This window comes from Nerophis lumbriciformis, linkage group LG22, assembly GCF_033978685.3.
Source record: "Nerophis lumbriciformis linkage group LG22, RoL_Nlum_v2.1, whole genome shotgun sequence".
Lineage (NCBI taxonomy): Eukaryota > Metazoa > Chordata > Actinopteri > Syngnathiformes > Syngnathidae > Nerophis > Nerophis lumbriciformis.
In genome coordinates this window covers 8,175,269-8,190,852 of record NC_084569.2, presented here as the reverse complement: position 1 = coordinate 8,190,852, position 15,584 = coordinate 8,175,269, and the positions used below count along the sequence as shown (strand labels likewise).

Sequence of the window (15,584 nt, the reverse complement as noted above, 5' to 3'; positions counted from 1 at the left end):
TAGATCCACTATGGACTGGACTCTCACACTATTATGTTAGATCCACTATGGACTGGGCTCTCACACTATTATGTTTGATCCACTGGACTGGACTCTCACACTATTATGTTAGATCCACTATGGACTGGGCTCTCACACTATTATGTTTGATCCACTATGGACTGGACTCTCACTATTATGTTAGATCCACTATGGACTGGACTTTCACAATATTATGTTAGATCCACTATGGACTGGACTCTCACACTATTATGTTAGATCCACTATGGACTGGACTCTCACACTATTATGTTAGATCCACTATGGACTGGACTCTCACACTATTATGTTAGATCCACTATGGACTGGACTCTCACACTATTATGTTAGATCCACTATGGACTGGACTCTCACTATTATGTTAGATTCACTATGGACTGGACTTTCACACTATTATGCTAGACCCAATCGACGTCCATCCGGTCTCCCCTAGAGGGGGGGGGGGGGGTCACCAACATCTGCGGTCCTCTCCAAGGTTTCTCATAGTCATTCTCATTGACATCCCACTTGGTTGTGAGTTTTTCCTTGCCCTTATGTGGGTTCTGAACCGAGGATGTCGTGAGACACTTGTGATTTGCAATATGACTCAAGTAAACAACACCAACATTTTATATGTTCCGTTGGAAATATAGAACATTACACAGAACATTACACGAAAATCTATCAAAATGTTTTAGTACGACTTTGGTAAGCTATGAAGCCACACCGCTTGATTAATTGTACTGTGCATCAACATACGAGTATTAATATGGTGTGTGTATAAGGTAAGACATAATATCTGGCGTTTTGTTTCGCACTATTATGCAAAAGAACATTTTCTTATCTTCTGGTACCTGCTGATCTGTATTTGGGATCTGCATAAGTTCGTAAAATTTGCGCGAGTACGCCGTAGTCGATAAGCTTCTTCTTTTTCTCTATCTTCTTGTTATGTGACATTCATCCTCCGCTGTTGCCATTTCTAATATAAAGTAGTGGAAAGTTCCTACTTATATCTGTCAGTAAACTAGCCTTGATGACAGAGTCTGGTGTGGGTGAACTTGACTGGCCTGCACAGAGTCCTGACCTGAACCCGATAGAACACCTTTGGGATGAATTAGAACGGAGACTGAGAGCCAGGCCTTCTTATCAGTGTGTGACCTCACCAATGCGCTTTTGGAAGAATGGTGGACAATTCCTATAAACACACTCCGCAACCTTGTGGACAGCCTTCCCAGAAGAGTTGAAGCTGTAATAGCTGCAAAAGGTGGACCCGACATCATATTGAACCCTATGGGTTAGGAATGGGATGGCACTTCAAGTTCATATGTGAGTCAAATACTTTTGGCAATATAGAGTATTTGAAGAACTGTTTTTGGGGAACTTATTTTGAAAGAAAATAAAGGCAGCATTGATCTTTTTGTTCCCATTATAATCAAAATAATTAATTTGAGGACTCATTGATCACCATTATCTCAAAATTAGCATTATAACTCTTCCAAGCTGTATGTGAGTGACAGGAAAAATTACTGACTTTTTTTTTTTTTTTGCACATGTAAATCTAAACTGCATATTTATTTCTAGTGCAGGGGTCGGCAACCCAAAATGTTGAAAGAGCCATATTGGACCAAAAATACAAAAATAAATCTGTCTGGAGCCGCAAAAAAATTAAAAGCCATATTACATACAGATAGTGTGTCATGAGATATAAATTGAATTAAGAGGACTTAAAGGAAACTAAATGAGCTCAAATATAGCAACAAATGAGGCATAATGATGCAATATGTACATATAGCTAGCCTAAATAGCATGTTAGCATCGATTAGCTTGCAGTCATGCAGTGACCAAATATGTCTGATTAGCACTCCACACAAGTCAATAACATCAACAAAACTCACCTTTCATGCACAACGTTAACAGTTTGGTGGACAAAATGAGACAGAAAAAGAAGTGGCATAAAACACGTCCTAGAAAGTCGGAGAAAGTTATACATGTAAACAAACTAGGGTGAGTTCAAGGACCGCCAAAATTAGTAGGACAAAACAGCGCTCGCCAAATACTCGAATCAGTGAAGCATGTTTAATATAAACAGTGTGATTTATAACAATTAGGGAGGTTTGTGTCATGTTTGTCCTCCTACAGAAACCATATTAAAACAAAAATTATTTTTTTTCCCCCTCATCTTTTTCCATTTTTCATACAGCTTTGAAAAAGCTCTAGGGAGCCACTAGGGTGGCGCTAAAGCATACTTGCCAACCCTCCCGAATTTTCCGGGAGACTCCCGAAATTTAGCGCCTCTCCCGAAAACCTCCCGGGACAAATATTCTCCCGAAAATCTGCCGATTTTCAGCCGGAGCTGGAGGCCACGCCCCCTCCAGCTCCATGCGGACCTGAGTGAGGACAGCCTTTTTTCAGGGCGGCAGGACAACAGGGTGACAAGAAATAAATCATCCAAACTAGAGATAAATTGTATTATTATGTTTATCTTACCTACAAATAAATATATTTATTACTTTAAAAAAATACATTTTTACTATATTTTGCTAAAAACATCAAAATTAATTGTATTTTTTCTGACTCCTTATTACATCCAGGCATTAGAATTATACATTAAAATAAACATATTTGATATAATTAATTTGAAATTATCATAATAATTCATTTAAAATGACCATATTTAATTATTAAAATAATTGCTTGTTCATCAACAACTTTAGCATTTTATTCATTATTACATTTTGAAGCTCTCAGAAGCCAAGTTATGTTATATTCCTTAATATTTATTTATGCAAGTTTGAAGTATCAATTATCTAAACACAGTTTTGTTTGCATATTTTCAGGATGTAGATATATATATATATATATATACACATATATATATATGTATATATATATGTATGTGTGGGAAAAAAAATCACAAGACTATTTCATCTCTACAGGCCTGTTTCATGAGGGGGTGTTCCCTCAATCATCAGGAGATTTTAATGGGAGCATTCACATACCATGGTTTATATAGGGCACAGAGTGGGTGGGTACAGGCTGGCGTAGGGGCGTGGTGATTGGCTCATGTGTTACCTAGGAGGTGTTTCCGTCTGTGGCGGCATGCTGTTACAATTTCGCTGCGCTTGTTGAGGGATGACAGGTCTGGACGGTAAATAATAAACCGTTTCTCTTTCAAGCATAGGTTGCATCTTTTATTACCACTATTGTAAGGTGTGCTGGATGCAAGAATTTGCCATTATTGTCTTTGAGGTCCCAAATGTGTTTGCTGAGTTCTGTGGTATTCCGCAGGTTTTGGTTCCTGAAAGAAGCCTTGTGATTGTTCCATCTGGTTTTGAATTCTCCCTCGGTTAATCCTACATATGTGTCGGATGTGTTAATGTCCTTGCGTGTTACCTTAGATTGGTAGACAACTGATGTTTGTAAGCACCCCCCGTTGAGAGGGCAATCAGGTTTCTTTCGACAGTTACAGCCTTTGTTGGTTTTGGAGTCGCTCTGTCCGGGGGCCGACGGCTCATTTGCAATTGTTTTGTTGTGGTTTGAGATGATTTGTCGTATATTGTTCATACAGCTGTAGCTCAATTTAATGTTGTTCTTGTTGAATACTTTTCTTAGGGTGTTGTCTTTGGGAAAGTGTTTGTCAATCAGATTGAGGAATTTGTGTCCAATGTTAGTTGAGACGTTTTTGCTATTATTATTATTATTATTATTATTATTATTTATTATTATTATTTACCGTCCAGACCTGTCATCCCTCAACAAGCGCAGCGAAATTGTAACAGCATGCCGCCACAGACGGAAACACCTCCTAGGTAACACATGAGCCAATCACCACGCCCCTACGCCAGCCTGTACCCACCCACTCTGTGCCCTATATAAACCATGGTATGTGAATGCTCCCATTAAAATCTCCTGATGATTGAGGGAACCCCCCCTCATGAAACAGGCCTGTAGAGATGAAATAGTCTTGTGATTTTTTTTCCCACACATACATATATTGCGCTCTACTACGGTATCGAGCACTATTTTTTGGATAACCTTATTAAGACATATATATATATATATATATATATATATATATATATATATATATATATATATATATATATATATATATATATATATATATATATATGTATGAAACACTTGACTTGGTGAATTCTAGCTGTCAATATACTCCTCCCCTCTTAACCACGCCCTCAACCACGCCCTGCCCCACCCCCGACCACGCCCCCACCTCCCGAAATCGGAGGTCTCAAGGTTGGCAAGTATGCGCTAAAGAGCCGCATGCGGCTCTGGAGCCGCGGGTTGCCGACCCCTGTTCTAGGGGAACACAATATCATCTTCTATGTAACACATTGTGAATCGTGAGTGGCAGGAAAACAATGCTTTGCTCAACTTTAGACAAGTAGTTTTTTTTTTGTTTTTTTTGGCGCCATCTGATATTGTTTACATATATAAATCGGAACGTCATATTTTTTCTTAGGGGGGAAAAAAATACTATTTTATATGTAACACATTGTGAAATGTGTGAGTGACAGGAAGAAAAGCTCTGACTCACTTCTTTCGGAGCCATCTGTTATTGTTTGCATATATAAATATAAAGTCTGCATGTTTTTTTTTCTTTCCGGGGGGGAAACAAATTCCACCCTGAAGTTACGTCGAAGATGTTCAGCGAGCCGACAAAATATGCGACATTTGATAGGATCTCACGTGATGAGGTGCGATACAGCACCATGTACTATCTGATGTGTTGATGCTTCCATCACCATATTTTTTTTTTGTGCGACTTTCAAGGAGTATTTTGTCTTTAAGTGGACTTTGGAGATTGTAGTATCGATGAGAGAAAAAATCATGTTCTCATCATCATTCGCAGATGTCAATCAATACAATACAAACCCCGTTTCCATATGAGTTGGGAAATTGTGTTAGATGTAAATATAAACGGAATACAATGATTTGCAAATCATTTTCAACCCATATTCAGTTGAATATGCTACAAAGACAACATATTTGATGTTCAAACTCATAAACAATTTTTTTGTGTGCAAATAATCATTAGGGCCCGCATGGCCCATTGCATAAGGACTCCCAAAGGGAGTCCTTATGCAATGGGACATAAGGACCTATTGAATTTGTAAGGTTTTATTATTATTATACCGGCCGCCTCTTTGAGCTGTAATTTGACCCACTTAACATGCTTCAAAACTCACCATATTTGACCCACACATCAGGACCTGCGAAAATTGCCTTTTAATAAAAAAAACGAACCCCAAAACTCAAAATTGCGCTCTAGCGCCCCCTAGGAAAAAAAACTAGACTGCCTGTATCTCTCACTAGGAAGGTCGGAGAGACATGAAAAAATACCTCTACGTAGGTCTGACTTAGACCTACATTTCACAATTGTACATTCTTCGGCAAAAATCAACAGGAAGTTGGCTATTCCCCCTTCAAGACAAAAATGTACTAAAAACAGTCACTTTTGCCTCTTTGAGCTGTAATTTGACCCCCTTAACATGCTTCAAAACTCACCAAACTGAACGCACACATCAGGACTGGCAAAAATTGCGATCTAATAAAAAAAACTAACCCCAAATTTCAAAATTGCGCTCTACCGCAATTTTTGAATAAAACGCAGAAAAAACTGCTCCTCGGAAGAAAAAAATGACGAAACTGCCTGTAACTCCCACTGGAAAGGTCGGAGAGACATGAAACAAAAACCTCTCCGTAGGTCTCACTTAGACCTACATTTCATAAATTGACAACCCCCAGCAAAAATATACAGGAAGTTTGCTATTCCCCCTTCAACACAACATTTTTGTAAAAACCGGTCACCTTTCTTCAAACATTATCTCCTCTAAACGCGTTTGTTGTTTCGGCTTCAAACTAACACAGGAGAGAGATTGAACCCTTCTGATTAAAAGTTGGCGAAAGAGTTGTGAAACCTGCTCCGGTTTTGATTTTATGACCCTTCAAAGACCCGCTGCACTGATGCTGCTGCGCTGCTGTTTTTTTTAAGATGGCTGCTCAAAAGCAGGAAGCACCAACATGCCCACACAATGCAGACAAGGTAGGTACACTAGACAAAAGTCTTGGGACACTTCAGACTACAAGTATACAAAAGTATTGGGACACTTAGGACTAGCACCTGCCAAATACGCGGGCCCGACCAATGCTGCTTGCAGCTTTAATTAACTTTAGAATTTGATGCCAGCAACACGTAACAAAGAAGTTGGGAAAGGTGGCAATAAATACTGATAAAGTTGAGGAATGCTCATCAAAACACTTATTTGGAACATCCCACAGGTGAACAGGCTCATTGGGAACAGGTGGGTGCCATGATTGGGTATAAAAGTAGATTCCATGAAATGATGAGTCATTCACAAACAAGGATGGGGCGAGGGTCACCACTTTGTCAACAAATGAGTGAGCAAATTGTTGAACAGTTTAAGAAAAACCTTTCTCAACCAGCTATTGCAAGGAATTTAGGGATTTCACCATCTACGGTCCGTAATATCATCAAAGGGTTCAGAAATCTGGAGAAATCATTGCACGTAAGCAGCTAAGCATGTGACGTTCGATCCCTCAGAAGGCACTGTATTAAAAAGCGACATCAGTGTGTAAAGGATATCACCACATGGGCTCAGGAACACTTCAGAAAACCACTGTCACTAAACACAGTTGGTCGCTACATCTGTAAGTGCAAGTTAAAGCTCTACTATGCAAAGCGAAAGCCATTTATCAACAACACCCAGAAACGCCGCCGGCTTCTCTGGGCTCGAGCTCATCTAAGATGGACTCATGCAAAGTGGAAAAGTGTTCTGTGGTCTGACGAGTCCACGTTTCAAATTGTTTTTTGGAAATATTCGACATCGTGTCATCCGGACCAAAGGGGAAGCGAACCATCCAGACTGTTATCGACGCAAAGTTGAAAAGCCAGCATGTTTGATGGGATGGGGGTGTATTAGTGCCCAAGACATGGGTAACTTACACATCTGTGGAGGCACCATTAATGCTGAAAGGTACATACAGGTTTTGGAACATTATATGCTGCCATCTATGCGCCGTCTTTTTCATCGACGCCCCTGCTTATTTCAGCAAGACAATGCCAAGCCACATTCAACACGTGTTACAACAGCGTGGTTTCGTAAAAAAAAGAATGCGGGTACTTTCCTGGCTAGCCTGCAGTCCAGACCTGTCTCCCATCGAAAATGTGTGGCGCATTATGAAACATAAAATATGACAGCGGAGATCCCGGACTGTTGAACGACTGAAGCTCTACATAAAACAAGAATGGGAAAGAATTCCACTTTCAAAGCTTCAACAATTAGTTTCCTCAGTTCCCAGTCGTTTATTGAGTGTTGTTAAAAGAAAAGGTGATGTAACACAGTGGTGAACATGCCCTTTCCCAACTACTTTGGCATGTGTTGCAGCCATGAAATTCTAAGTTAATGATTATTTGCAAAAAAAAAAAAAAAAGTTTATGAGTTTTAACATCAAATATCTTGTCTTTGTAGTGAATTCAACTGAATATGGGTTGAGAAGGATTTGCAAATCATTGTATTCCGTTTATATTTACATCTAACACAATTTCCCAACTCATATGGAAACAGGGTTTGTATTATGGGATATGCCGTGCATCCTCACATGTTGTATAGATTTGATCTGGGCATTAAAGCTTTCAATCAAGCAAAGATGAAGAGGGAATCGTGAAGAGGGGGGTTGAAAATAGATGCAATCAAGCAGTATTATAAGTAGAGATGTCCGATAATGGCTTTTTTGCAGATATTAATTACCGATTCCGATATCAACCGATACCGATATATACAGTCGTGGAATTAACACATTATTATGCCTAATTTTGTTGTGATGCATTAACAATGTAACTTTACCATGAATTGATTAACGTGGACGCCGACTTAAACAAGTTGAAAAACGTATTCGGGTGTTACCATTTATTAGGTGTGTAACGGTACACAAAAATTTCGGTTCGGTACGTACCTCGGTTTAGAGGTCACGGTTCGGTTCATTTTCGGTACAGCAAGAAAACAACAAAATATAAATTTTTTGTTTATTTATTTACCAAATTTGTAAACAATGGCTTTATCCTTTTAACATTAATACTATAATAATTCTGCCCACGTTAATCAACATTAAACTGCCTCAAGTTGTTGCTCGGATTAAATAAAACGACAAAACTTTTCTTCTCCATATAAAAAGTGCAACATTAAACAGTTTCAAGTCAACTCATCATGCTTAATTTATTACAGCATTTGGGAAGCCTGTAGTTGATTTTTTATTATGTAAATGTTGTATTTTTATCAACATGTGATAGCAGGGACCCTGCCATTCAAAACTAGGCTGCTGCATTACTAATGATTCATGTAACTATAGCTGAAAAAATGGTACAATAGTTCATGTAGGCTTAATGATGCGGTTACATTATTATATCAACTATCAGAGACAGAAACTCTTCATTTAACATAATGTCCTTTTTTGCTGCTTCAACACAGCTCAATCAACACAGAAAAAGGGTCAGTGAAATAACAGACAGACAGGGCTTTGCTGTCCGTAACACACACACACACCGCAAAATGAGCTAACGTTACGCTAAAAGCAAATAATGTAACTATAGCTGAAAAAATGGTACAATAGCAATAGGAGAGACTATTCATCCCTGAACACCATGGAGTTCATGTAGGCTTAATGATGCACTTACATTATTATATCAACTATCAGAGACAGAAACTCTTCATTTAACATAATGTCCTTTTTTGCTGCTTCAACACAGCTCAATCAACACAGAAAAAGGTATTGTGAAATAACAGACAGACAGGGCTTTGCTGTCCGTAACACACACACACACACACACACATACACATACACACACACACACACACACACACACACACACACACACACACACACACACACACACACACACACACACACACACACACACACACACACACACACGCACACAGACACACACACACACACACACACACACACACACACACACACACACACCACAAAATGAGCTAATGTTACGCTAAAAGCGAATTAGCCTTCACCTCAAGCCAGGGCTGGGAGCGAGCTGAGCTGCCTTTTATATTTCTAGAAGGTCAACGGGCTCATAGTACTGGTAGTTGACTGGGGGGTGGGCAGGGTTTGGTGGTAGCGGGGGGTGTATATTGTAGCGCTCCCGGAAGAGTTAGTGCTGCAAGGGATTCTGGGTATTTGTTCTGTTGTGTTTATGTTGTGTTACGGTGCGAAATGTGTTTGTCTTTCTTGTTTGGTGTGGGTTCACAGTGTGGCGCATATTTGTAACAGTGTTAAAGTTGTTTATACGGCCACCCTCAGTGTGACCTGTATGGCTATTGATCAAGTATGCCACTCATGTGTGTGCAAAAGCCGCATATATTATGTGACTGGGCCGGCACGCTGTTTGTATGGAAGAAAAGCGGACGTGACGACAGGTTGCAGGGGACGCCAAAGGCAGTGCCAATGTGTGCATTTGGTTGTCTTACTTCCAGGCTCTCCAAGCGACCTTTCACCTGTTGACTTCGACAATGAGAAAGTCAAAGGAACTCAGCACAGATCTGAGAAAACTAATCATTGACTTGAACGAGTCAGGAAAGTCACTTGGAGCCATTTCAAAGCAGCTTAAGGTCCCAAAACAACCGTGGAGACAATTGTTCGTAAGTATAAAGTGCATGGCACAGTTTTGTCACTGCCACGATCAGAAATTATTGGAAATTCAAGACAGCCATGACATTATGTTCTTCACAAGTGTATGTAAACTTTTGACCACGACTGTATATATTCCTCATAATTGACTAAAAGTGTGCGGCGCGGTGATGTCACGTTATCGACGGGAAAATGCATTTTCAGACAGTATGATTTGAGTATTTTCGGTAGAAAATAGATTAGAAAGGACACACTAAAAAAAACAAAAAACATGAGACTTCCTGCGGGCCGTATTTTGGACGCTGGCGGGCCGTATCTGGCCCCCGGGCCGTAGTTTGGGGACCCCTGATGTAAATCGTGCACCACATGCATGGATAAACTGGTCACGCTGTTCTTCATAACTCTCATGCAACGTTTTCGTCTGACGTGGTTGCCAGGTGTGATACCGCCTTGCATTTTACGCACCAATGTGCGCATTTGGTTGTCTTACCTCCAGGCTCGCCAAGCGACCTTTCACCTGTTGACTTCGACAATGGGAAAGTCAAAGGAACTCAGCACAGATCTGAGAAAACTAATCATTGACTTGAACAAGTCAGGAAAGTCACTTGGAGCCATTTCAAAGCAGCTTAAGGTCCCAAAAGCAACCGTGGAGACAATTGTTCGGAAGTATAAAGTGCATGGCACAGTTTTGTCACTGCCATGATCAGAAATGATTGGAAATTCAAGACAGCCATGACATTATGTTCTTCACAAGTGTATGTAAACTTTTGACCACGACTGTATATATTCCTCATAATTGACTAAAAGTGTGCGGCACGGTGATGTCACGTTATCGACGGGAAAATGCATTTTCAGACAGTATGATTTGCCTGAGCGACTAGAAGTAACAGGCGGTAGAAAATAGATTAGAAAGGACACATTAAAAAAACAAAACATGAGACTTCCTGCGGGCCGTATTTTGGACGGTGGTGGGCCGTATCTGGCCCCCGGGCCGTAGTTTGGGGACCCCTGAAGTAAATCGTGCACCACATGCATGGATAAACTGGTCAGGCTGTTCTTCATAACTCTCATGCAACGTTTTCGTCTGACGTGGTTGCCAGGTGTGATACCGTCTTTCATTTTACGCACCAATGTGCGCATTTGGTTGTCTTACCTCCAGGCTCTCCAAGCGACCTTTCACCTGTTGACTTCGACAATGGGAAAGTCAAAGGAACTCAGCACAGATCTGAGAAAACTAATCATTGACTTGAACAAGTCAGGAAAGTCACTTGGAGCCATTTCAAAGCAGCTTAAGGTCCCAAAAGCAACCGTAGAGACAATTGTTCGTAAGTATAAAGTGCATGGCACAGTTTTGTCACTGCCACGATCAGAAATGATTGGAAATTCAAGACAGCCATGACATTATGTTCTTCACAAGTGTATGTAAACTTTTGACCACGACTGTATATATTCCTCATAATTGACTAAAAGTGTGCGGCGCGGTGATGTCACGTTATCGACGGGAAAATGCATTTTCAGACAGTATGATTTGCCTGAGCGACTAGAAGTAACAGGCGGTAGAAAATAGATTAGAAAGGACACATTAAAAAAAAAAAACATGAGACTTCCTGCGGGCCGTATTTTGGACGCTGGCGGGCCGTATCTGGCCCCCGGGCCGTAGTTTGGGGACCCCTGATGTAAATCGTGCACCACATGCATGGATAAACTGGTCAGGCTGTTCTTCATAACTCTCATGCAACGTTTTCGTCTGACGTGGTTGCCAGGTGTGATACCGCCTTGCATTTTACGCACAAATGTGCGCATTTGGTTGTCTTACCTCCAGGCTCTCCAAGCGACCTTTCACCTGTTGACTTCGACAATGGGAAAGTCAAAGGAACTCAGCACAGATCTGAGAAAACTAATCATTGACTTGAACAAGTCAGGAAAGTCACTTGGAGCCATTTCAAAGCAGCTTAAGGTCCCAAAAACAATTGTTCGGAAGTATAAAGTGCATGGCACAGTTTTGTCACTGCCATGATCAGAAATTATTGTAAATTCAAGACAGCCATGACATTATGTTCTTCACAAGTGTATGTAAACTTTTGACCACGACTGTATATATTCCTCATAATTGACTAAAAGTGTGCGGCACGGTGATGTCACGTTATCGACGGGAAAATGCATTTTCAGACAGTATGATTTGCCTGAGCGACTAGAAGTAACAGGCGGTAGAAAATAGATTAGAAAGGACACACTAAAAAAACCAAAACATGAGACTTCCTGCGGGCCGTATTTTGGACGCTGACGGGCCGTATCTGGCCCCCGGGCCGTAGTTTGGGGACCCTTGATGTAAATCGTGCACCACATGCATGGATAAACTGGTCAGGCTGTTCTTCATAACTCTCATGCAACGTTTTCGTCTGACGTGGTTGCCAGGTGTGATACCGTCTTGCATTTTACGCACCAATGTGCGCATTTGGTTGTCTTACCTCCAGGCTCTCCAAGCGACCTTTCACCTGTTGACTTCGACAATGGGAAAGTCAAAGGAACTCAGCACAGATCTGAGAAAACTAATCATTGACTAGAACAAGTCAGGAAAGTCACTTGGAGCCATTTCAAAGCAGGTCCCAAAAGCAACTGTGAAGACAATTGTTCATAAGTATAAAGTGCATGGCACAGTTTTGTCACTGCCACGATCAGAAATGATTGGAAATTCAAAGAAAGCCATGACATTATGTTCTTCACAAGTGTATGTAAACTTTTGACCACAACTGTATATATTTCTCACGCGCTCATTGACTAAAAGTGTGCGCCCGACATTGCGGCGCGGTGATGTCACGTTATCGACGGGAAAATGCATTTTCAGACAGTATGAGTTGCCTGAGCGACTAGAAGTAACAGGCGGTAGAAAACAGACTAGAAAGGACACATTTTGGCAGTATTTTGGACGCTGGCGGGCCGTATCTGGCCCCCGGGCCGTAGTTTGGGGACCCCTGAAGTAAATCGTGCACCACATGCATGGATAAACTGGTCACGCTGTTCTTCATAACTCTCATGCAACGTTTTCGTCTCCGCCATGCTTGTTAGCGGACGTGGTTGCCAGGTGTGATACCGCCTTGCATTTTACGCACCAATCTGCGCATTTGGTTGTCTTACCTCCAGGCTCTCCAAGCGACCTTTCACCTGTTGACTTCGACAATGGGAAAGTCAAGGGAACTCAGCACAGATCTGAGAAAACTAATCATTGACTTGAACAAGTCAGGAAAGTCACTTGGAGCCATTTCAAAGCAGCTTAAGGTCCCAAAAGCAACCGTGGAGACAATTGTTCGGAAGTATAAAGTGCATGGCACAGTTTTGTCACTGCCACGATCAGAAATGATTGGAAACTCAAAGACAGCTATGACATTATGTTCTTCACAAGTGTATGTAAACTTTTGACCACGACTGTATATATTCCTCACACACTAATTGACTAAAAGTGTGCGCCCGACATTGCGGCGCGGTGATGTCACGTTATCGACGGGAAAATGCATTTTCAGACAGTATGATTTACCTGAGCGACTAGAAATAACAGGCGGTAGAAAATAGATTAGAAAGGACACATTTTGGCCGTATTTTGGACGCTGGCGGGCCGTATCTGGCCCCCGGGCCGTAGTTTGGGGACCCCTGATGTAAATCGTGCACCACATGCATGGATTAACTGGTCAGGCTGTTCTTCATAACTCTCATGCAACGTTTTCGTCTCCGCCATGCTTGTTAGCGGACGTGGTTGCCAGGTGTGATACCGTCTTGCATTTTACGCACCAATGTGCGCATTTGGTTGTCTTACTTCCAGGCTCTCCAAGTGACTTCGACAATGGGAAAGTCAAAGGAACTCAGCACAGATCTGAGAAAACTAATCATTGACTTGAACAAGTCAGGAAAGTCACTTGGAGCCATTTCAAAGAAGCTTAAGGTCCCAAAAGCAACTGTGAAGACAATTGTTCGTAAGTATAAAGTGCATGGCACAGTTTTGTCACTGCCATGATCAGAAATGATTGGAAATTCAAGACAGCCATGACATTATGTTCTTCACAAGTGTATGTAAACTTTTGACCACGACTGTATATATTCCCCACGCACTAATTGACTAAAAGTGTGCGGCGCGGTGATGTCACGTTATCGACGGGAAAATGCATTTTCAGACAGTATGATTTGCCTGAGCGACTAGAAGTAACAGGCGGTAGAAAATAGATTAGAAAGGACACACTAAAAAAAACAAAAAACATGAGACTTCCTGCGGGCCGTATTTTGGACGCTGGCGGGCCGTATCTGGCCCCCGGGCCGTAGTTTGGGGACCCCTGAAGTAAATCGTGCACCACATGCATGGATAAACTGGTCAGGCTGTTCTTCATAACTCTCATGCAACGTTTTCGTCTGACGTGGTTGCCAGGTGTGATACCGTCTTGCATTTTACGCACCAATCTGCGCATTTGGTTGTCTTACCTCCAGGCTCTCCAAGCGACCTTTCACCTGTTGACTTCGACAATGGGAAAGTCAAAGGAACTCAGCACAGATCTGAGACAACTAATCATTGACTTGAACAAGTCAGGAAAGTCACTTGGAGCCATTTCAAAGCAGCTTAAGGTCCCAAAAACAATTGTTCGGAAGTATAAAGTGCATGGCACAGTTTTGTCACTGCCATGATCAGAAATTATTGTAAATTCAAGACAGCCATGACATTATGTTCTTCACAAGTGTATGTAAACTTTTGACCACGACTGTATATATTCCTCATAATTGACTAAAAGTGTGCGGCGCGGTGATGTCACGTTATCGACGGGAAAATGCATTTTCAGACAGTATGATTTGCCTGAGCGACTAGAAGTAACAGGCGGTAGAAAATAGATTAGAAAGGACACATTAAAAAAAAAAAACATGAGACTTCCTGCGGGCCGTATTTTGGACGCTGGCGGGCCGTATCAGGCCCCCGGGCCGTAGTTTGGGGACCCCTGATGTAATAAACTGGATAAACTGGTCAGGCTGTTCTTCATAACTCTCATGCAACGTTTTTGTCTGACGTGGTTGCCAGGTGTGATACCGCCTTGCATTTTACGCACCAATCTGCGCATTTGGTTGTCTTACCTCCAGGCTCTCCAAGCGACCTTTCAGGCTTTGCATGGTCTTGCCAAGCTGGCTGATAGACTCGCCGGGGTCTCTGGGCAAGTCCCCCATGGTGTTCTTGCCTGACTCCTTCCTCCGGGAGCCCTGACCCCGCGCCTTGCCCTGCTGCTGCTGCGACGAGTCGTCCGCCGCCGCCGCCGCCGCCTCGCAGCGCGCCAGTTTGGAGTTGAGCTCCTTGATAGTCCCCTGCTGGCTCCCGATGGTCTCCTTCTGCTGCAATATGGTCTCCCGGAGCTGGATGATGGTGTTCCGCAGCTCCTCCTCCGCGGGGCTGCTGATCTGCAAGCGGTTGCCCGTCGGAGCGTCGCCGCAGCCCGGCTCCGCGCCCGGTGGAATCGCGTTGCAGACGAAGCGGCTACCTGTGGCGTCCTGGCTCAGAACCGAGCTGAGCAGGTAGAACAAACCACACAGTTCCGTCAGCATTCTCCAGGGATAAAACTCCAAAAAAAAAAAAAAAAAATCCCGCTTCTTTTAAACAACTTTTATCCAGCAACCGGACATGTGTCATTCATATAAACACAAACAATCACAAAACATACATCCGCATACGCAGTTGTCTCAAAAAAAAAAAAAATTCCAAAACTTCACTGGAAAAAATATAAAAATGAGTATAAAAATATCCGTAAGATGGTGAGAGAACTTGCAAGCTGCATGCATGCTCCTCTCTGCGGCTGCCTGGACGTCACTGACAAGGATGCTGCTCAGGCGGATTATGATGATGATGATGATAGTGATGA

At 42.0% G+C, this 15,584-nt stretch overlaps 1 protein-coding gene across 2 annotated transcripts in view; it reads right to left on the bottom strand.

The window, feature by feature from the left end:
- Nucleotides 1-15,274, bottom strand: part of nptx2a (neuronal pentraxin 2a) — a 62,220-nt gene extending 46,946 nt beyond the window's left edge. For both annotated transcript variants that reach the window (XM_061974326.2, XM_061974327.2), the window contains exon 1: nt 14,809-15,274. In XM_061974326.2, the coding sequence (XP_061830310.2) occupies nt 14,809-15,270 (462 nt within the window). In that variant the 5' untranslated portion in view covers nt 15,271-15,274. The remainder of the gene's footprint in view (nt 1-14,808) is intronic.
- Nucleotides 15,275-15,584: the final 310 nt, after the last annotated feature.